The sequence below is a fragment of the Haliotis asinina genome, chromosome 15 (assembly GCF_037392515.1).
Source record: "Haliotis asinina isolate JCU_RB_2024 chromosome 15, JCU_Hal_asi_v2, whole genome shotgun sequence".
NCBI classification, from domain to species: Eukaryota; Metazoa; Mollusca; class Gastropoda; order Lepetellida; family Haliotidae; genus Haliotis; species Haliotis asinina.
Window position 1 is genome coordinate 30,483,892 of NC_090294.1, and position 21,610 is coordinate 30,505,501.

Below are 21,610 nucleotides of genomic sequence, written 5' to 3' on the forward strand. Positions count from 1 at the left end.
ACCAGACCCCGTTAGTCGCCTCTTACGACAGTAATGGGTTACTCAAGATAATTCTAACCTGGACCTTTATGGGTTTTGTTCTCGTCTGGAGACAAACGGAGTATTAAAGACTCTAACATTTCTCAGGGCAACTGTTTCAAGGAACTATCAATGCCGCCTTTAGATAGATTTGAATTCTTTCTTAGTTGTATAAGCAGACTAGAGGTGAATGTATATATTGTGACCAGACGTTGATGTATTTGTAAATAAATAAATAAATAAATAAATAAATAAATAAATAAATAAATAAATAAATAAATAAATAAATAAATAAATAAATAAATAAATAAACATTTGCAAGTTTGTTTTGCTTATTCGATATGTGGCGGCATATGTATGGAGCGTACTAAAATGAGGTGACGCCGTCATAGCTTACAAAGAGGTGACGTCACAAACAATACATTATTGTGACGTTGCATGTTTGTGACATCATAGAAGAAACGCTTAGTTACAAGGCGATCGTCGTGATGATTGCACGCAAGAACTTGAAAAGTAATTAATTCTTGTGCTTACGTTCATGTAAGTTTTCCTGCAACCAAGAATGAGCTTTGAAAGTAAGTTTTGGCATTCTTAAACGTGATTTATTTGTTACTACTATAATCAAGTAGAGGATCTGTGTTGAGGTAAATATGTGTATATTGGAACTGCATTAAGATTATGCACCAGTTGACAGATTCTCACCAAAACTGATTACTTGTCTTAGAGACCTTGTGCTCTAACGCACAGACTCTCACGAGAGCCGGTTGTGGCGATGGCTTCTAAACGGTTCTCATGACCATATTACTCAGACTAAAAATGATAGTTGAAGATACGTGTATCAGAAAAAAATTTATGTTCTAGAACATGTATGCACCATGAAGTATGTGTATAACACGTATTTGCATTGTGTTCAGATCGACCCCAAAGACTGTGTCTGTGTCCTGGCAATGATCCGGGCATGACCTATGTTTTCAACAACAGGGGTGGTTTTCAGTCGTCAAATTCCCAAAGACAAGGAGAAGCATCATCCACAGTGGTCTCCACATCTAGTTTCCCAGGGACAGATGAAGGCCATGTTTCTGCTGAAGTCTTGTCCAGGAAGTTCGGATCGTCTCGTGATGGTGCTAGAGACTGTACTGACGCTCCTGTTAAATCTCATCACCAGAAGACGCTGACTTGCCGACGGAAACAGAGGACGTCCAATGCATGGCTACACCGAGGTACGTATCGTGATGCATGGGATGAGATAAAATTCGGATGAGCCACACAAGATCATATACTATTATTAAAGCTACATTAATTTATACAGTTTACTGCTGGTTTGAGGTCTAAGCGCTACAGCTACTGTATGTATCTGTTAATGGTATGGGCGTTACTATCAGTTGAGTGCTACGAGCTTATCATGGGACGGGAGCTTGGTTATAAATGATGCTGAATATGATAGCTTTTTATATCTGTATAATCCTCTTTACCTAGATCTAACCCTGGAAGATGAATACAACATCGCAACTGTAGATGGTGAGGATCTTGACAACAGCAACTGCTCGAGGTGTGTTTTCTCAACTCTATGTGCGATTTTGAAGTGATATAGCTGAGTGAGTGAGAATGGTTTCACGTTGCAGCAATATTTCGGGGGATGGGGAGTGGTGGACATCAGAAATGAGGTCCACATTTGGGGAATCGAATCCGGGTCTTCGGCGTCCCGGGCGAACGCTTCAACCACTATCACATCAAACTGACACACCCTGATATAACTGAGACGAAGGTGTCAGGAATAAGAAAGGAAGTAACTGGTGAATTTGTAATCCCATCATTTATCATTTTCATCGTAATGTAACCCAACCAACAAATATTAAAGGAATGAGATTATTGCTCGTTGTGTATTGTCTTATAACAATAAGGGTTTTTTAACTTCTGAAACGAAACACGTCCTTTTGGACAGCACATATGTTTTGGTGGAGACGCATCATGACTGTTCCGTGTATGCCTCAGATCCCAACCAACCGTCGGAGCTGCAGCGTCCAAGCCTTTCTTTAAACCCCACTTACGCCCATCTGAGGAGCAGGACAGATCACTACAGCGAGTGAGGGACACATGTCGGGCAGATAGAGAAGTCCACTATACAGAGTATCATCTGCATGAATGGTACACCAATTACAGCGACGTCAAGCGGCGAATCAAGCATATCTCCTATGTTGCCTTATTTGAACCATGTGCGGTCACAGTAACCGATATTTACCATACCACTGTCACAGAGGACATGGACGGGAGCTCTGACATCAAGACATCATGTCTGAAGCGACCTCTGAACTCGGAAGCATCCCATGCCTCTGATGAACATCATCTTCCTTTAAAGAAGAGGAAGAGACGCATAAAAGCTGCCACCATCAACGCTGCAGTCACGGGAAGCAGAAGGGTGGGCACAGTCACATCACCTGCAGCTCGGTGTCACCAACCATCAGCCAGCCAGGCCGCATCTGTCATTCATACAGCCTCTGTTCCTGCTGCTCCTCCCGAACATCATCCATCCACATTCGCTTCTTCTTCTCTGTCTAACCAGGGTACCAGACGACACACCATCCAGAGACCTGCCATGTTGGATAATTGTTTGCCCTTAAAAAGAAACAAGACAAATTGAAGTTTCGAAGGTAAGGTCTTCACTGTGCATATGATATCCAACCTATTCAGTGATGATTATATTGAATTTAAAAATGTTTTGTAAATTGATTGGGGGACTTCAGACCCAGTTTTGTAACTTCCACGGTGACACCATTTTTTTACAAAGCCCAAGCTAGGAAAGACGTGTTGTCAATGACATGTTGATTGACACATGCAGTTTTGTTTTTTGTTTTGTTTTGTTTTGTATTCGCTATTGTAGTTATAGAGTTACAGTATAGTGGTGATATCGTGGGTATGGTTTCATTGTCACAACCAGTTTATAGTAAATATACATACCTTAAGTACAGTGAAAATATCTTTCATATGTATATGTCATGTAAGAATTTCTTTACATCAAAGGGTTTGTTTTGCACACCTTTACACCTTTCCAATCGTCACTCGTGCTGGTTGCTATTTAACGCCGCACTCGGCAATATGACAACTTTAACCCGTGTATGAAAGGCCGTGATATAAGTAGGATGCATTGGGAGACTTCTGTTTCCTTAATATCAGTGACCGAGTGAGTTCACCAATATTCCAGCTATATGGCGGCGGTCTGTAACTAATCTAGTCTGGATCAGACAATTCACTAATCAACAACACAAGCATCGATCTGCGCAGTTGGGAACCGATGACATGTGTCAACCAAGTCAGCGAGTCTGACCACACGATCCCGTTAGTCGCCTCTTACGACAAGAATAGTCGCCCATTTATGGCAAGCATGGGTTGCTGAAGGCCTTATTCTACCCCGGGACCGTCACGGGTCTCATTAATATCAGACTCTTGTTTGTTTTTCAGGTTGTCGATACGACCAGAAGGATGAAATTCATCTCCCCACATCTATATCTTATTAATTTATTAAGGATTGTTTTCGATACAACATGTTATACACATATTTGCTGTTATTTTTGTATGGATTATTGTGTGTGTCGATTTTGAACTGATTAAATGGCATTATCTTTGACACTTGTGTTTGTTGCTTGTTGAGGTTGGCTTGTTTGTTGTTGAACGTCGCACTCAGCAATATTTCACCCATATTGCGGCAGTCTGTAAATAACAGTCTGAACCAGACAAACCAGTGATCAACGGCATGAACATCGATCTACGCTTTTGTGATGCGATTGCACGATTATACACACTACGTCAGCCAGTCTGACCACCCGATCATGTTAGAGGCCTCTCACGACAAGTATTGGTTGCAGAAGATCAGTTGTAACCAGAATTTTCGATCCCGGGTAGTGTGTTCAGGCTTTGGTGTAGATATTAATATATAATATGAAACTATTGGCTGAAAGTGCCTTGGGGGTTGGGGCGTAGGAAAGACTTAAATACACATGCAGCTTTGATGGGGTGGCACGACTGCTAGGCAAGGAGTCCACTATCTACATGGAGGTAGGCCTCAATTTACTCAAATATTCTTGTTAAGATACATAAAGTACTTCTCGTGGTAATATCATCTGACTCTCTAGTGACGAAAATATTCCTTTATGATGACAATACAAGCGTTTGCTTTTCTAGATGAGTCGCACCTGTCATTCGTAGAGAGCCATGATGTCTTCGTGTCTGAAACAGATCCACTGACTACAAATCATCACCTTAACCTATACATTGTGAACGTTTACCGTTAAGAGATGATAGTTTGCTGCAGTACATTTAATGCTTCGCTGCATACATATGCATACAAGAAGGTTCAGTTTACACCAGTGTACGAAGCCTTGCTCCGAGGCTGCACTGAATGCTGAGCCCAGGTGGACGTACATATATAATACATTGTAATCATATCCTTCGAAGATGCCAGTCTAGATAATTGGACTGCCTAAGGATGCCAGACGCCAGTCTGTTAGAGGAATATTTATAGTTATTAGAAATTATCATTTATACTATCGATTATCTATAACCAGAGAATTGTATAAGTCTTCTGTGTACTCAGAACGCATTTATGTTTTAAAAAAGATATATGGTAAAAATATTATTTGCTGTCGGTATTTTTTCGTAAGTGTCAGGGAGACGATATACATGCAGACATCCAAAACACTGGACCTTATCATGACTAAAGACGAGAAGGCGATTGATGCTGTCGAGCATTTGTGCCCATTGGGGAAGAGCCATCATCAAGTTCTCAAGTTTCGCTACAATATGTAGCACGAAATCTAGAAGGACGCAGGCAAATACAACGCACATTGTACTAAATGACGCTATGAGGACACAGTTGCAGAGAATGAAGTGGGGATGAAGAATCTAGACACAGAAGGAGCTTGGAAGTTTTAAAAGACATGATATCAATGACAATCTAGTGACATATCCCGCGAGTAAAGAAACATTCAGATCAGCAAAAAAAAAAAAAAAACAAAAAAAAAAAACAGCATAGAGCTTCACGGAAGGAGTCTGACTGCAGAGAATATACTAGAGCCAGAAACAGGGTCAAGAAAATGTGTGGCAAGCTAAGAGAAGTTTTGAACAAAAACTAGCCAGGGAGGTGAAAGACAACCCAAAAGCCTTTTACGCATATACAAACAGCAAACTGAAAACAAGAGATGCTGTAGCAGACCTGACAAATCCAGACTGAACAACATCTACTACAGATAAGGAAAAATCCAGTACAGTGAATCAGTTCTTTACAAGCGTCTTCACAGTAGAGAACAAGGAAAACATGCCAGACTTTCCAGACAGAAGTAAAGGAGCATCCATGCTGTCCTGTGTTTTCTCTAGAGTCCCAACCATTAACTGTTTCAAAGGAAGGCTGGACAAGCATTGGAAGAGCTACAGATACAACCTGGACTTGTTGTGTGAACCTTGTGTGTTTCGTCAGTTTTGACATACTCTATCTGTCCTTGTGATATATTTTCACTAAACTTCGTCTCCGAACTCTGGTATTTATGTTGTCATGTTTAATTTATTGAATTATTATTTTTTTGCATTTTTGTCTGCTGGTATTCTACTATATTGACGCCCTCCGTGATGAGATAATTGCGAAACTGTGATTGGCTAACTTGAAACATGCGCTACATCCGGGGATGTCAGTAAAGATGGCGGCCCCTTGCGATCTTCGCGGTAATATTATATTAAGAGATTTTAGTCACCTTTGTCTGTATTAGTTTTTGTTAGGCTGTAAACGTTCTGATTCCTTTTCTCAAGCGCAATAGTAATAATGGTCCCATCTAATAAGGAGTCCAAGTTAAATGTTACTATATTTTTGCATGAACTGTGTGGCAGTAGTTCGTGTTTGCTGCAAGGAACATGCCCCCTGAAACCGTGCAAAATTCAGGTGATTTGTCAACACAGATATTTCTCGAATGAGATTCAAGAGTACTGCAAATCAAGAATCAAATTATAAAAAACGGATTTGCTTGTACTGTAGTTTGTAGAAAAACTACAAGGAGGAACATCTTCTGGCTCTGTAGTGAGAACACGGTACATTGTACAATCACATTGATGTGGTTATTGCTGTATGAAGAGCATAGCCTATGGTATGCAAGGGATGGCAAGTTTCTTGAATCTGCGGAAATCCACGCTTTTAATTGCAAATCAGTCTGTCTTGGACAATGTTGAAGGCCCCTAGAATCCCAGCTGATTTTCAGCTGAAATCACTTTCACTTGTTGCCATCCCTGGCATTCATTAAAAGGGTAACAACAACTCTGTAAACATAAAAAGATATGGTTTATTCGCATATGTGCTTGTTACATCACATGTTATACTTGGGATTATTAAAAAGATATCATATTTTTGTATCATTTCATCTGTAGAAAATGAATATCATTTCTGTGTTTAGTGTACATTCAATAATGATCTCAGAGAGAAAAGACAATTCCTAAATATTACTACATTCACCCATCACATGAGAAGTTTCAGTTTTTCATGTCAAAGAATGTAGTTGTCATTAATGATCTTTATAAATGTTCATACCTAGCTCTTAAAAGTTGTAAACCAAAAGTTACTGTGTTCTGTAATCTGATTGGTTGAAAAACATGATCAAATGGTATTAGATTCCCGGAAACTGCAAGACTATTCACTGCGTATTGACATGTAAACAATTGTTTTGTTGTGTCATCAACAGTGGTGACGTCATTCAAATCATATTGTGAGCAACTCCAGATGCTACCATGGGAACCAGCTGAAATGGCCAGCTGATGACACTTCACTGCTGTACCCATACTCGATGTAAACGAGTGCAGACAGTAAAACCCCTTTGGTTCCAAATGCATTCCCGTGCTTCAAATACTCAATAACACCCAGAAATTGGCCAACACATGATTTTTATCTCCTAAATGTAATACGTTCATGTGAATGTAATATCCTTACATCCTGATGTGAACTCTTCTCTGTGGCATTCAAGTAAATGATTAAATAGGCGCTTGTTCAACTGTGCACTTGGTGTAACATGTATAATGGGCCTGTGGCCCCCTTACTGAAAAAAACCTCTCTCACTAGGCTAGTCCCATCCAGGATTTTTAGTCTCAACCCACACTGTGAGAGTCGGGCACCTATTTGCATGCACACAAACTCCGCAATCTTACCCACTGTGGCTTCCTTCGTGAAGTAGCTGAAAAGGTATGGTTGCTGAGTTTGTGTGTGCAAGCAATTGGTTATTAATACTAATCGTAAATGCAGGTCAGAACTGTGAGGTAATATTTGTACTTTGTGTGGTTTATTATCTCAGTTATACAATGGAAGCTAAAAATAGAAATTGTATGATCTGCAACTAGTATCCAGTGCCTCCAATTTATGGTTTCAGAAGTTTTAGAATCTACCTCTTCTGTAAAATCAGAGCCAAGGACTACAGATGATAAAATCATTGAATGTGATAATGAGGACACCAGACAGATGGAGACCATGCTATCTAAAGGTCAGTATGAATAAACACAGTGATAAGTGACAGTATGATGTATCCCATTGCACATCATATTGTCTGCTGTTCTATGGACCACAATGGGGGCTAAAATGATTTAGGTTAAGACAACCACTGTGTTCTGTGGGATGTCATCTGTTGGAAACTGGTTATGAAATATTGATATAATAAATCTAACTGACTGTTTTTCTTGTTTTGATCAATAATTTCCAAATATGTATAGTTTAATTTACTTGTATTCATTGTGAACATTGAATATGAATTTTAGGAAAACAAGACACAAGGAAACTGCTAACATATTCTGTCTTCCCTGTATTGTATTGTAATTTGCTAAATAGCATGTATTTGGAAATGTGTCCAGTAACAATCATGGACAAATTGGATCATCTAATATTCCTGAAAATCAAATGTCTTGTACTATGTTTATGATGTATTGTGTCTATTGTGTCTGTTCCTTTGTGTCAGCCTTAGTCTAATCACAATTATAACAAAGGTGTCTGCCTTATTAAATAGTTATTCTAGTCTGTCTGTTATTAAATATTTATTCAGGCATATTAATGTTCAATACCCATAGTATCATATCTGGAAATGCTAGGTGTTGTATAACTATTTTAGATACTGCTCCAGCACAGCATGTGGAAGGGGAGACAACTCAGAGCACTTGCATTCAAACAGCTGAGATTGGTACTGAGACTTCAGCCACCATGAGTCATGAGACCATGGAGCTGACTAGTGATGAGACCCATGATATCGAGGAGTTGTTGACTGAGAGAGAAGATGAAGATCAGGTCACTGTTTTACCAACTGACCCCCAGAATAGCTACCGCATCCTCATGGAGGTTGGTGTGCAGGCCAATGACTATGACATAGAACGGAGGTCAGGCAGACTGCCAGCTAGACAGAGGATCATCCCAGCCAAGTTCAGGTATGGATTGGTGTCTTATCTTAACTTAGTTAATCTTGATCTGAATTGTTTTGTACACAAAAATACACTATTGCTATCATAAGTCTTTGTTTAGAGAAGATAAGACTGTCCTATCACAGAGATTGCTTTGAGGAACAAGACTCAGACTGTTTTCCTCACAGGTTGCTATGATATGTGCATTAATGCCCATTTATTTGTACAAGCATGTTCACTTACGTATTAGATAACTGCATCTACTGTATGTGATTGTGGTGTTTGCAGAGACTTTAAGAATCCAGTCAACATTGATGAGGAAACTGATGACTCTGACTTTGATCCAGAAACAGAGCTGGTTCCTGTCAAGAAAAAGTCAACAGGCAAAAGGGGTAATGTTCTTTCACCCAAAATATACAGATTCTTGTTAATGTGCTTGCCATATTGGTTTGTAAAATTGCAGATATGTTATAATGACTGTGACAGCAAGGTACATGATAATATGTATGATAAAAGTGACCATGTGGTTAGCTACTAGAAGGGCATCAGTGAGACATATGGAGGAGTACAACCAAAGTAAACAAATGGTAGCTTTGCAAATTTTGAAATAGTGTCTCATGCTTTGTGATATTTTTCTAGATGAAAGTTGTACATATTCATCACAGATATATATCTGGATGTGTGGACTTGTCAAAACTGAAAGAAATAAAATTGATGCAACTTTTTGAATGAATTTTATGATATAAGGGAAACGCTATTTTTCAGGGCATTATCATTTGCAGATGCCCGAGGACTTTCATTAACTGCCCGACGAAGGAGGGCATTTGAAAAGACCGAGGACTTCTGCAAATGATAATGCCCTGAAAGATAGCGTTACCGTTATTATAACTAAAATGAATAGAATTTTTAATAAAATAAGAATGAAACCAGCGGCATCGGTTTAGAAGCATTTACTGCCAACAACAAAACGACGGAGGTCACTGACAGACATTTTATAAATATAGACACGTCATAAAACAACACAAATGAAGTCACTATTGAGAGTGACGACATTCGACCTTGACCTTTGCACATACTACCAGTCGCTACTGTTTTCACTGATCAAAAATTTTAGACTTGAAGTCGATATTTTCATTGCTGTATGTTGTCATGTATGGTACAATTGTTATGGTTGGCACAGGCAGGAAAGTGCATAATGGCACAGGCACAGGTGACGAATGTGAGACTGATACACGGTCAATAATGAACCCAAGTTTAAAGGAGCCGTAGGTGATTGAACTTCAACAACTGAGCTACTTATGACGTCACGTATTAACGGGCTTGATAATGGCCCATCATCAAGCATTTTGTGTGCATTGTCAGGTTACAGTGGCCCGCTTATTTCTGATAGCATGCAGTCGTTTTAATGATAATTCTATCCATTTTAGCTATAAGAGATGGCAGAACTTGAATCAACCTGTGGCAGAGGTACTGTGCAGGTTCCATAAGAGATTTATATTGTGACTTGGAAGATACGGTGGTTACTGTACTGAACAGCAAAAGCAATGCAACTTTTGCTTTTTGTAATGTGTTTAAATAGCAGACATAAACATGTATGCTTACTTTTATGAGATGCCACTATTTTGATGTGTTGATGTTCCTGCAGTCAACCACTTGCCATACTCAGAGTCAGTACTTACAGGGCACCATGCTGTACCATAGATATTGTTGACTCTTGCAAAACAACATAAAATGACACACTCCTGAAGACTTCAGACATACCCAAATAATTAAATATCATAAAATCAAAACATTTCAGATAACATTCCATGGTTGTTGTTATATAGTGAAAGAAAATCTCATAAATGTGTTATTTCACAGTCAGGTGTTTGAGCACATGCACAAGTTCCAACGAAGTTATTGATTCATTAACCTGTCTACATCCTTCCTCGCTCACTTGGCTGTCCCTTTCTTTGCACTCCTTCCTCATAATAAATAGTGAACTGCGTCAATATTTTTAAGATAGTTTGTGAAACAAACTTAAATTCTGCAAAAGCCTCACAGCTGGTCTGATGTTTTTATTATGATCAGCATTTCGTTGAGTATTTTATGTTTATCAGTGTTTGAGATAGATTGCAATTCATCAGGCCACTTTTGAGTTGAACAGACTGCTGTCAAAAGCGCTCTTGACCATATCATGTCTAATATAACTACTGACCAACATATTGTTCTGCAGGGAGGCCTAGGAAGACTACAAGTGATCTCCCACCAGGTAGGTTTGTGGTGACTTCATTTCAGAAAAAGTCATCCATATTAGATGAAGGTCAAGCGTAGTTAAATATCTGATTTTTCCATAACATCACAAGTTGTATCCACACATTCATTTGTTTGCTGTGCCATGAACTGAGAGTGCTTTCAGATTTTGGCAGCCATTGGTGATTTTTCAAATGTCTACTTCACAATGAATATTGACATCAGAAATTATTTTTCCATGAACTTCTTTCATGTGGTCACCAAGTAGTAAAATAATTGTAACGCAAGTTCACAGGATAGAATAAAAGGAGGGGATTTTTTGTTATTCTTTCTCAAGACATTTTAGTACAAGTATCCTTCTCTTGGAGGGATCCAGCTTTGAAAAAGTTTAGGTTAGAAGATGTCAAAGTCTTTTCCGTGCAGTTTGTCAGCGGGGGACAATGCAACATTGAACGAGGGAGCATGTATGCAGCAGCTTCCCGATTCTTGTATACACGATTCTCATGAACTGTTGTACCCAGTATCTTTATATTTGGTGACCGCCTATATTAGGGGATTACACTGTCAGCAGTTGATTGAAGTTTCTTTGACATTATAGTCAAAGCCCCTACAACACTTTGACAGCTTTTCAAACTTTTCACAGACAAGGTTGATTTGTGTCACCTTGATCTCATTTTCAACCTATGTAAATGTGATATAAAAGCGTAAAAGCATTGCACCCAATATCTTCAAATACTAGTATGTTGACAGCCTACTTTGGGTGCTTATGCAGATGCCAGTCATTTCAGGAATCTTGTGTGTGACCCAAAGATTGAAAGTTGTAAATATGTTATGAATATTTCATTCTTCATTAGTGGTGAGGGACATTGCCATATTAGTTTCTTTTAAATCTGGTTATATCATTTTCAGATTTTCATGCATTGTAACCTCTCTGTGCTTAAAACTTTATATCTGCATGTATCTATCATACACAAAGTTCTGAATAACATGTCTTTGTTCCAGCGCCTGATGTCAAAGAGGACAGTATTGAGGCTCTTGGGAGAATCATCCGAACTTCTACAGGTTTCAAGTGTCCTCGGTGTGGCAAGAGTTTCACTCAGAAAGGTAAACATTACAAGGGTGACAAAGACTTTCACTTGACTAAAACCAAAGCAGTGATCAGGGCTGCTTTCATGTGCATTCCTTATCTTTGTTCAAATAAAAAAAAATATTGATGTTTGATAATGTGTTCTTGTTTGAATGCAGGAAGTTTTTTATTTCTAGGAAATCTGAAAGTGCACATGTGGACCCACACAACAGCCAGGCCATTTGCATGTGATTATGAAGGGTGTGGCAAGAGTTACCGTAGCAATGAAAGTCTACGAAGACACAAACTAGTTCATATGGGTATGTTCTTGTCAGCTTGCATTGTTGATGAAAACTGCAAAAATTGACACCAGATGCACCTGATGTTATGGTTATCGAAATAATGCACACTTTTTATAGTTCTGTTTCCAAGTCATGGAAATTATAAACTTTTCCTTATCCTGACTCAAGCTAAATTGCTTATCTCCTCTTCCTGGCAAAGGTAGTGGAACACCTGAAATCCCTTGAAGTTCCCTTCTAAAAGAAACGAATGTAAAAATACACTCACCCATGTGTAGCCTCCCCTCCCGCACACATGGTCAGCTGATTGGCCATGGTTATCTCTCCCTATCGCCCGATACAGGGATAAGGTTTTCATTCTTTTGGTCCTTTAACTAAATTTGTGTCGTATGCGGTATTTGGCTTTGTATATGCATCATTATTATCAATTTTGTGATTATTGTGTATTTATTTAACATGTATTTCATGTTCATTTTATTTAACATGATGAAATCGTGTCTACACTGTCGGCAGTTGACCTGCACTTACTTTGTCCGGCGTGTAAGCTCTTATGTTCTTCTGATACTCGTTATAAATTTTGAGTCAGAATTTATTTTATACCTATGGTCTGTTCACTGATGTGCGAAAAACAGGCAACGTCGGCTCACATTAACCATGTCTAAATCTGGTGAGATAAATTCGGGTAACCGTTTATTTATTGCTGCCGAGATTCATTCCAATGATATGTCAGCCATATCTCCAAGGTTATGTGGGGCAGTGGGATAGCCTAGTGGGTAAAGTGTTCGCTTGTCACGCCGAAGGCCCGGGTTCGATCCCCCACATGGGTACAATGTGTGAAGCCCATTTTCTGGTGTCCCCCACCGCGATATTGCTGGAATATTTCTAAAAGGCGGTGTAAAACTAAAACTCACTCACTCACTCCGAGGTTATGTTCAGGGTCGTGCGTGTCGTCTCCTAAAACTCAGAAGAGACCGTCTACAGAGTCAGGTGTGTCACAGTCAAAGAAATCTAAGTAGTCAAAGTCAAAGTCCTCGTCCTCCAGATCATCACAGAATCAACATTTTTCAATGAAGAAATAGTTTGGGGAAGAGATCGTGCCACTACAAGAACGACACATCTTTGACGAGCCTCCACTGATGATACGCAGTGAACAAGATATCAACCAACATAGGCAACGTGCGTCCTCAGCTAGATCGACACCGATGGTATCATCAACGCCTCAGAACCCTATGATCATCATCAGACATCGCAGACTCCGTCAGCAACCTCGGGCATTGCATCAGGCAACTCTACAATTCGGCCGCCACTGCACTCAGCACAGGCATTCAGTGCAGGCGCCTTCATGCAGCAATTCATGACACAGATGATGAGCCTTATGGATGAATGGTTGGAAGAAGAGAGAAGACTGCATTCATCAACAATGTCGACTGACTCACTGAGAGCACTCGTCTAGACCTGCACTCACGCCCGAAGACGAAGAAGAGGTGTATGCACACACGTCCTCCAGAAGATCAAGGTCCCAGTCATGTCGTCGCAGTACAGAGAAGGATCCACTCGCACCGAGTGAGTTCACTTGCATCTACTCGTCAACGCAAAAGATCTTCTTCAGTCTCCCCAGCTCATGGAAGACGCCGTCTGCAGTCTTTGTGCCCTTCAGACTTGGACTCACATAGAAGGGATTGTCGGTGTTCAGTGAATGCATCTCACTCTAAGAAGGATGAAGATAGACACTACCAAGAGTCGTCGCCGGAGGAAGCCCTCTTCTCAGATTCGGAAGTCACATCATGGATCTCGAGTGGCTTAGACTTAGTCTCACCATCTAAGGACTCCAATGAACTTAACATGTACAAGATGAAGAATGATGACATCGATACGTTAACGTTCCTGCCGATAACTCCCATATCTATGACCCTGAGACGTTATCTACGATGTCTTGTACATATCTACGACATTTAAATCAGCAACCGTGTTTCAACAACAACAGGTGCTGCCGTTCAACACTCACGGTTCCCTCTTCATCGCATGGAGCCCCTCATCGGGGCACCTGATGTAGACAAAGGTTACAAGGTAATCAGCACAGCCTGCAGTAGATCCTACAAGGTAGAAGACAAGACAAGAGACAACTCGACACTACTACGAGACAAACATTCTTCGGACTAGCACCAACTAGAACCATAAATGAGACTCATTACAAAGTTCAGCAATCCTGGTAATGAGGAAGAGAGAATGATCCTGTCAGCACTTGTCACTCAGAAGAAGGATCAGCAGTTTATGTCCGAACATCTAGTCTCTACTGCTGTGGGTCTAAATCTACTCCGTCAACAAGGGCTCTTGTCTGCCTCATCATGGAGTGAGAACTTCACGAAGTCTTTGTATCAAGCCCCATGGTCTGCACCTAATGTGTTTGATGGGAAGACTGAAGAGGTAGCAAGGACAGTTGCTCAAGATTCCAGAGGAGTCATGATGATCAAATCCATGGACAATTTGACTTAAGCAGACAAATCAACGTTACACTAGCAAGTCTTCTGGGTGCAATGAGTGATGGATAAGAAGTTTAACACTTGAGGGGAGAAGTCATCTTCTTCCTTTTAGCGCCATTATGGATGAAACAAGCACTCTCAGGCGCACGGCCGTTCGTCAAGGGACGGAGGAGGAGGTAAACATCGAAGATCAGGTTTGGAATGACTGGAGTTTTCTAGCCCTAGCCATTCCCATGTCTACCTGGAAAACGGGCTGTCTACATCAGCCTTAAACAGCTGGAGTTTTTTTACGTGCTTTTACTCATTGAGACACGTGCTCACCAAACCAGAGTGCTAGCAAGGGTATCACTGTCTGAACAAGATGTCACGTCACGTCTACAATCTCACTGGCCTCTGAGAGACGACGCCATGCACAGAATTTGGTGATATTGTTCCAGTGTTAGGAAGTCATTTACATGTGGTTACAGACTTTCAACGATGGAAAGATGTCGATGACACACTAGATTAGCACTCTACAGCGACTTTTGATTCTTCAGGCGGCATAGAGGTCTCCTAACAGCTGACTCAGTGTTGCCTGTTACGAGGCTTGCAGCAATGAATGACAGTTTCTGATCGGACAGGCAGAAAGCTATAAATAGACTTCGTTTGAATGTTAACTCGCTCATAATGAACAGTGTTGACAATCTGAAGACAAAGAATGACGCATTTGCACAGTGTACAAGTTCATCATGAGAGAGTCAGCTCAGTCTAAGTTGGACTTCACTATCAGGCTACTACCACAGCTCGGATGACTTGTGAATCTAAATTCCTCGGGATTTGATTAATTGCTACATTGAAATACATCGCTGTCCCAGAGGATCGGTGGGTCAAAGTTCAAGTTGATGTTAGAACACGTTCTACTCTCTCCGTTACCACTACAACAGTGACAATGTCTACTCGGTCTGCTCAGGTTATGACCAGATGAAGACGCCTACAACTACGTCTGTGACATTGGTTCCTGAGTCAAGGTATCCAGTCCTGACCGATTTACGACGTTGGACATCTTGAGGCCATACCCATTATGGGGAACTCATGAGTCTTATGTCTTATGTCTGCGCAGGAACTAATATGTTACAGCCGGCATTCAACAACCATCTCTATGCAGACACGTCTCTCCAATGATGGGGTGCCCATCTAAACAACAAGGTTGCAGCAGGAATCTGGAAGAAAAAAGATCTAAGTCTTCACATCAACCAGTTGGAGATGAAAATGGTGCAACAGTAGCTTTCTACATAAACAAGCAAGGGTCAATGAGATCGCCATCTCTACTACACCTAACGTTTCAACTCTTCGACATGGTCGACAGTCTGAATCTCCAAATAACACCATGTCACATACCAGGAGTCTGCAACATCATGGCAGACGCCTTATCTCATCCCCTTCGTCCATCACCAACAGAGTGGATGCTGCATCGAGAGGCATTTCAACTAATCTTCCAGACCGCAGCAAATAGACTTATTTGCAACAAGGTTCAACAAACAGACAACAACCTTTGTGTCACTGGTACCAGATGCTCTCAGCATCCTGTGGGAAGGACTAAATGTGTTTGCGTTTCCCCCTCCAGTGCTGCTAGCAAAAAGTAATTGAGAAAATCAAACAGACGAAGGGGCTACAACTGATCTTGGTCGCGCCTTTGGTTTCCAACACTTATAGAAGGGTTAGGACAACCAGTGCTACAATTACCTGATTGGAAGAATCTTCTTGTCCATCCTCACACAAAAAACAGGCACACGTCAAACCATCTGTGTTCCAACTTCTATGTATGGACTGTATCAAGACCTATTAAAGCACAGAGGATACTCAGTGAGAGCAGCGAAAGCAGTTACATTAGCCTTACGGAAATCAACTCGCACCCTGTATGATGACAAGTGGAAACACTTTGAGGCATACACCAGGCAGAAAGGATTCACAGCAATGAAGGCAACACATCCTCAGATAGCAGATTATCTATGCCATCTACCCCATTCCAGAGGTCTGAAAGGCTCTACATTATCTACATGCTTGGCAGCTCAGTCATCACTATTGGAACGGGGAGCAAGCTGACTAAAGTATCCAAGCTACTTGCCTTACTAAGCTCCTTCAAGTTTGATGATCAACAACACAGATTTGAAGCTCCAGCGTGGGATCTAAACATCGTACTCCAACATCTCACAAGTGATGTGTATGAGCCGTCTGACCGGACCTCAATTGAACTGCTAACTCAGAAGACATTGTTTTTACTTGTCCTTAGCTACAGCTGCACGAATGTTAGAAATTCATGCTCTAGACTTCAATCAAACGGGGTTTGATGCAAGTCACCAAGAGACAGCTCATCTGCATCTTCGAGGGGATTTTATTGAATAAAATCAACTGCCAGGTCAACCGGGCAGACAGTTCCGCATACTGGCCTTGTCTTCAATCCTGGGAGTTAATGATACGCGAGACTTATCACTAGGTCCTGTCAGAGCATTGAAGATATACATTGCACATACCAAGTCTAGAAGACAACGTTTCAAGTGCCTGTTCATCCCTATATCTAATGAGACACCTACGGAAGTATTCCACCACACTATCTCAGTGTAGATCAGAGCTGTTATATAGAGAGCCTGTAAAGCAGCAGGACTGGAACCTCCGCGAGCCTCCAACCCACATGAAGTCAGAGCCTTGGCCTTTACACTAGCGCTACATGGGAATTGCTTGATATCAACTATAATGGAGGGCTGCTTTTGGAAGTCAAACACAGTGTTTGCTAACCATTACCTACATAGTCACTTAGGACGTCACTGGCATTCACCAGTTTGGGCCTCTTGTAGTTGTGCAGCAACTAACAGCTTCCCGAAGGCGCTGAATTTACTCACCCGATTTGTCACGTGACTTGTGGAAGCCAGATGATCTGCGGAGTATAATGGTGGAGAGTCCACGTCTTGAATGTTTCCGTTTCCATTCTATAAGCAATTAAGCATGAGTCAGGATAAGGAAAAATATGTAATTTTCTGAATAAAATTGATATTTTATTCTTATCCTGACTCATGACGAAAGCCGTCCCAGCCGCCCCTCACAGACATGCTGAATTCCTATATTCTTGTCTTTGCCTATCAGCTGACCATGTGCGGGAGGGGAGGCTACTCGTGGGTGAGTGTCTGCTTCTTTTAGAAGGGAACTTCAGGGGATTTCAGGTGTTCCACTACCGTTGCCAGGAGGAGATAAGCAATTAAGCATGAGTCAGCATAAGTATAAAATATCAATTTTATTCAGAAAATTATGTGTTGCAAATTTACTGTCATCAATTATATGGTGTCCTTGCCACCATAATTTTTTTATTCATTTGACGAATTTCTTTTGATAATTTCATTGATAAACTGTTTCAAAATGTTATGTTGCAGATATTACTGAATGATATTTAAGTGTCTTGTGTTGTCAGGCATCAAGCCATTCGAATGCACAGACTGCAGTAAGAAGTTCTCCAGCAGTGTGACCCTTAAGGAACACATGACAATACACAGCAACACCAAGCCCTACACATGTGAGGTGTGCAACAGATCCTTCCGACAAGTCAGCTGCTTCCGGCGCCACCTCATCACCCACACCAACAACACTCCGTTTGCCTGTCAGATATGTTCCCGTCGATTCTCCCAGATGGTGTACCTCAGGTCCCACATGAAGATGCACACAGGTGATGAATGGCACAGATAGCTTAACTAGATCATTGTTTGTTTGTTTCTTTGTTGTTTAATGCCACACTTGGCAACATTCAAGCTACATAGTGGCAGTCAGTAAATATCCTGTGATCAACAACATGATCATTGATCTGTGCAGTTGGGATATGATGATATGTGTCAACCAAGTCAGCGAGTCTGACCACCAGATCCTGTTAGGTGCTTCTTAGAGCAAGCATTGGTTGCTGAAGATCAATCTAACCTGGATCTTACATCAGGAACGTCACCAACTATATCTGAAAGTGGGGTAGCTGAGGGGTTAAAGTGTTGGGTTATTGTGATGATGGTCAGGGTTTATTTCATAACCTACTATATTCTGGTCCTTAGTAGCTCCAATAATACTGGGGGAATATTGCTTGCTGCTTGAAATTATTACTTCACTTATTATTAGAATTTTTGTTGTTTGGGTTCTAACCAGAATGGACGGTCACAAGTTCTTGCTTACCTTAAGAGGTTGTAGGTACTCAAATAAATGTTGCAGGTGGCAAACCCTCTGAATGGGTGGGTAGCAATATATATTGTGTGACTTTTGTTTGGCTGTCACAGACTATGCTAGTGTGTTATATTTACTTTTCCAGTGTTCAGCTATCAGCCAGTAACGTGAATTGGGTTTGATCAAACTCATCTGTTAACACTACAAGAGCCTTTGCAGCTGTTGTTTTGGGATGTTTACAATTATATATATAGAGATTAATACACGAGCGAGTGAGGTAATTTCTTTATTATCCATTTGTATCTAATTTTTTATTTCTAAACAACCAAGTCCGCATAAGACAAAATCAGCTGTTGTCGCTTGGTCAAGGTCGCGTAAGAATACAGTGATACTGCACTATGGATGTAAACTCCCTGTGTGATGCTACCAAGTAAAGAATGCGACATATTGACTAGCTACTCTTGCATGAAGACAAAAAATACAAACACATTTTGAATTGAAATTTAATCTTTATCAACTTAAGTAACTGTAAGAATTGTATAACTGGAAACATTGTTATTGGGAAAGTTATTCCTCGTCAGAAGAGCCACTGAGAGGAAAGCAAGCAACATGGCGACGGTTTGTAACGGCTCGGTCTCACTCACTGTCCCCCTGTATATTGGACCTCCGAAGATAGTGTAAACAACATCACTAGACAAGGCTTTGCTTGTATTTGTGTACGACATGCATTGGGATGTTAGATTTATTTCAGACAAACTGCAGATAACGAAACGATTGAATAATTGTTCACACTCTGCACATTTTTATGTCCAGACACGTGCATGATGAGTTACGTTGTTGTCTTGCAACTTCTGAATCAGGTGTTTGCAGGCATTAGTTAGCCATTTGTCACCAGTGATGTGTGTTCGCTTTGTCGTTATTGAGCCGAGTTTATTTTTACCTTTTCTTGAAATCTCGTATCAATAGACTCAGTGTGTGAAAAATTGTTTGTTTGTAACGTTTAATGTTTGATAGCATTTCTTTGGTTTGTTCTCGTGGTAGCGAGACTGAACATACGTAGTAAATTTGTAGCAAAAAGTTATGAATGAAAAAAGTAGTTCCACATTCCTGTGGGGTCATGGTCAGATAGCTGACCAATGAAATTCATTTTAGGGTGTTTTTAGGGTTTATTACACGTGTGCAACATATGATTTTTATGTACTCACTTATGTTTCAATGTATGGATAATAAATGGGTGTTTTGTCTTCTTAGGTGAACGCCCTTTCCAGTGTGATAAGTGTTCCAAAGCTTTTGCTCATCAGTCAGATCTGGCCAGACACAAGATCATACATACAGGTCAGTAATGTTTTGTACAAATATGTAGCGTCATCACACGAATCTGATTAAATATGATTAAATGTGCTGTAGTCACCTCATCAGTTATCTTCATAGGCAAAAGGGCTAGACAACTTACACATTGCTAAGTTGAATGGTTCCCATTAAGCATGAAACTAACAAAGATTTAAGTTTGTTGTCGTGTTTCAGGAGTGAAGCCTTATGAATGTGAGGTGTGCTCTGCCAAATTCAGTGATCCATCAAGTAGGCGTAGACATTTCCGTGAACATATGAGCACAAAGCCCTTCGAGTGTTCTCTTTGTGGAGAGAAATTCAAGCGACAGAATCAGATACGAGTGCACATGTCTAGATGGCATGGTGGCCAGTTGAAACAGGGCGAGCAGGTCACCATAGCCGGTGATCAGACCATGGTTGACCCATCTGACACCACCGTTGTTAACATCATGATGCCAGGAACTCAGAAGAAATCTCCAGGACAGATTGATGTGGAAGCTCTGGCCAATCAGAGGAAGATCGTCAGTCTCATTCAGAATCTCAACACTGGATTTGTTGTGCAGGAAGTAGAAATTGCTTCTCCATCTAATCAGAGTGGAGGAGACAAAGACCAGTTGGAAACCGAGACAGAGATTGGCCCTCAGAATGAACAGAATCAAATAGAGATCCCTCTCAGTGACTTGCCATTGATTCAGTCAGAGAATGGGAATGTTGAGAAGACTGTTATTGCCATTGCTGAAGTCCAGGAGGATGGGAAGGGAGACAATGGAGCATTGCCTGTAGAGGCTGCTTACCAGATCATACAGGAGTTAGCTGAGGGTAATGATGAACAGCAGATATACGAGATTCAGTATCAAACAGCAGATAATCAGCTGGAGACTAGTATTGTCCAGTTAGACAACAGACCATCTAATGATGCTGCTGCAGCAATGAGTGAGCAAGACATGGCTGCTGCGACTCTTTCAGCTGACACAGCAGATGGTGTGGATTATGTGAAGGAGCCTGACTTTGCTAGCCAGGAATATTTCAACTGGTTGTCCAACTTCACAGAGCTGTGTAAAGTGCTCAAGATTCCTCTCAGTCAGGTTCTGTTTCAGAAAATCAGCCAGGTGCATAAATCAATCACAGATTTCATGGCCATGCCATCAGGTGTGCTAAATGATAAAGAAAACTTTCGAGTTTTAATGAGTATATCTAAAGACTTAAATAACATCATTTCCAATCATCTTGCCTATGTGATGGAAAATATAGAAGCAACTTAGGTGATGCCATAATTCTTCAATCAAAGATCCTCCCTTCAAATGTCTCTTCCAGGTGTATTACTGGCTGGCTCAGTAAACACTGGATTGAGTGTTGGGGACATTTAATCTAGTTTATTTGTATTGAAACCATTATTTATTTGACAGTTGTACATGACATCACAAAATAAACTATGTTGTTTGTATTCATTGATGTACTTTATACATGGCCAACTGAAGACAAAGTATCTGGTTTGAACTCATGAACCATCACAAGGAGCACATAGTTATAGTACCAGATGGCAAAATCCCATCCAAAGGAATTAGCAATTGACAATCAGAGCAGAGTAGGCACACCTGTTTTTCCAGTCGCTACTA

At 40.7% G+C, this 21,610-nt stretch overlaps 2 protein-coding genes across 5 annotated transcripts; both read left to right on the plus strand.

Annotated features, from left to right (window-relative positions):
• The first annotated feature begins 580 nt into the window (after positions 1-580).
• Positions 581-2,656, plus strand: LOC137264971 (uncharacterized). The gene is made up of 4 exons (XM_067800313.1): positions 581-593; positions 933-1,238; positions 1,495-1,567; positions 2,011-2,656. The coding sequence occupies exons 1-4, from the start codon at positions 581-583 to the stop codon at positions 2,654-2,656; spliced, it is 1,038 nt and encodes a 345-aa protein (XP_067656414.1).
• Positions 2,657-5,690: 3,034 nt separating this feature from the next.
• On the plus strand, positions 5,691-21,438 carry LOC137265126 (uncharacterized). 4 transcript variants are annotated; one of them, XM_067800436.1, is made up of 10 exons: positions 5,691-5,727; positions 7,410-7,520; positions 8,139-8,448; positions 8,710-8,813; positions 10,637-10,672; positions 11,656-11,757; positions 11,917-12,039; positions 17,938-18,189; positions 19,917-20,000; positions 20,190-21,438. In XM_067800436.1, the coding sequence occupies exons 1-10, from the start codon at positions 5,691-5,693 to the stop codon at positions 21,254-21,256; spliced, it is 2,226 nt and encodes a 741-aa protein (XP_067656537.1). In that variant the 3' UTR covers positions 21,257-21,438. The 4 variants fall into 4 exon arrangements, with proteins under 4 accessions (XP_067656537.1, XP_067656539.1, XP_067656538.1 ...); XM_067800438.1 differs by having other exon boundaries at positions 8,151-8,448; XM_067800437.1 differs by lacking the exon at positions 5,691-5,727 and adding an exon at positions 5,886-5,941.
• Positions 21,439-21,610: the final 172 nt, after the last annotated feature.

Excerpts from the sequence above, each read along its gene's own strand:
- LOC137265126 (XM_067800436.1), top strand. The coding sequence starts at position 5,691 with ATGTCAGTAAAGATGGCGGCCCCTTGCGATCTTCGCG. Across the intron at positions 8,449-8,709 it reads ATCATCCCAGCCAAGTTCAG|AGACTTTAAGAATCCAGTCA; the intron begins GTATGGATTGGT and ends TGGTGTTTGCAG. Across the intron at positions 12,040-17,937 it reads ACACAAACTAGTTCATATGG|GCATCAAGCCATTCGAATGC; the intron begins GTATGTTCTTGT and ends TTGTGTTGTCAG.
- LOC137264971 (XM_067800313.1), top strand. Across the intron at positions 1,239-1,494 it reads CAATGCATGGCTACACCGAG|ATCTAACCCTGGAAGATGAA; the intron begins GTACGTATCGTG and ends CTCTTTACCTAG. Across the intron at positions 1,568-2,010 it reads GACAACAGCAACTGCTCGAG|ATCCCAACCAACCGTCGGAG; the intron begins GTGTGTTTTCTC and ends TGTATGCCTCAG.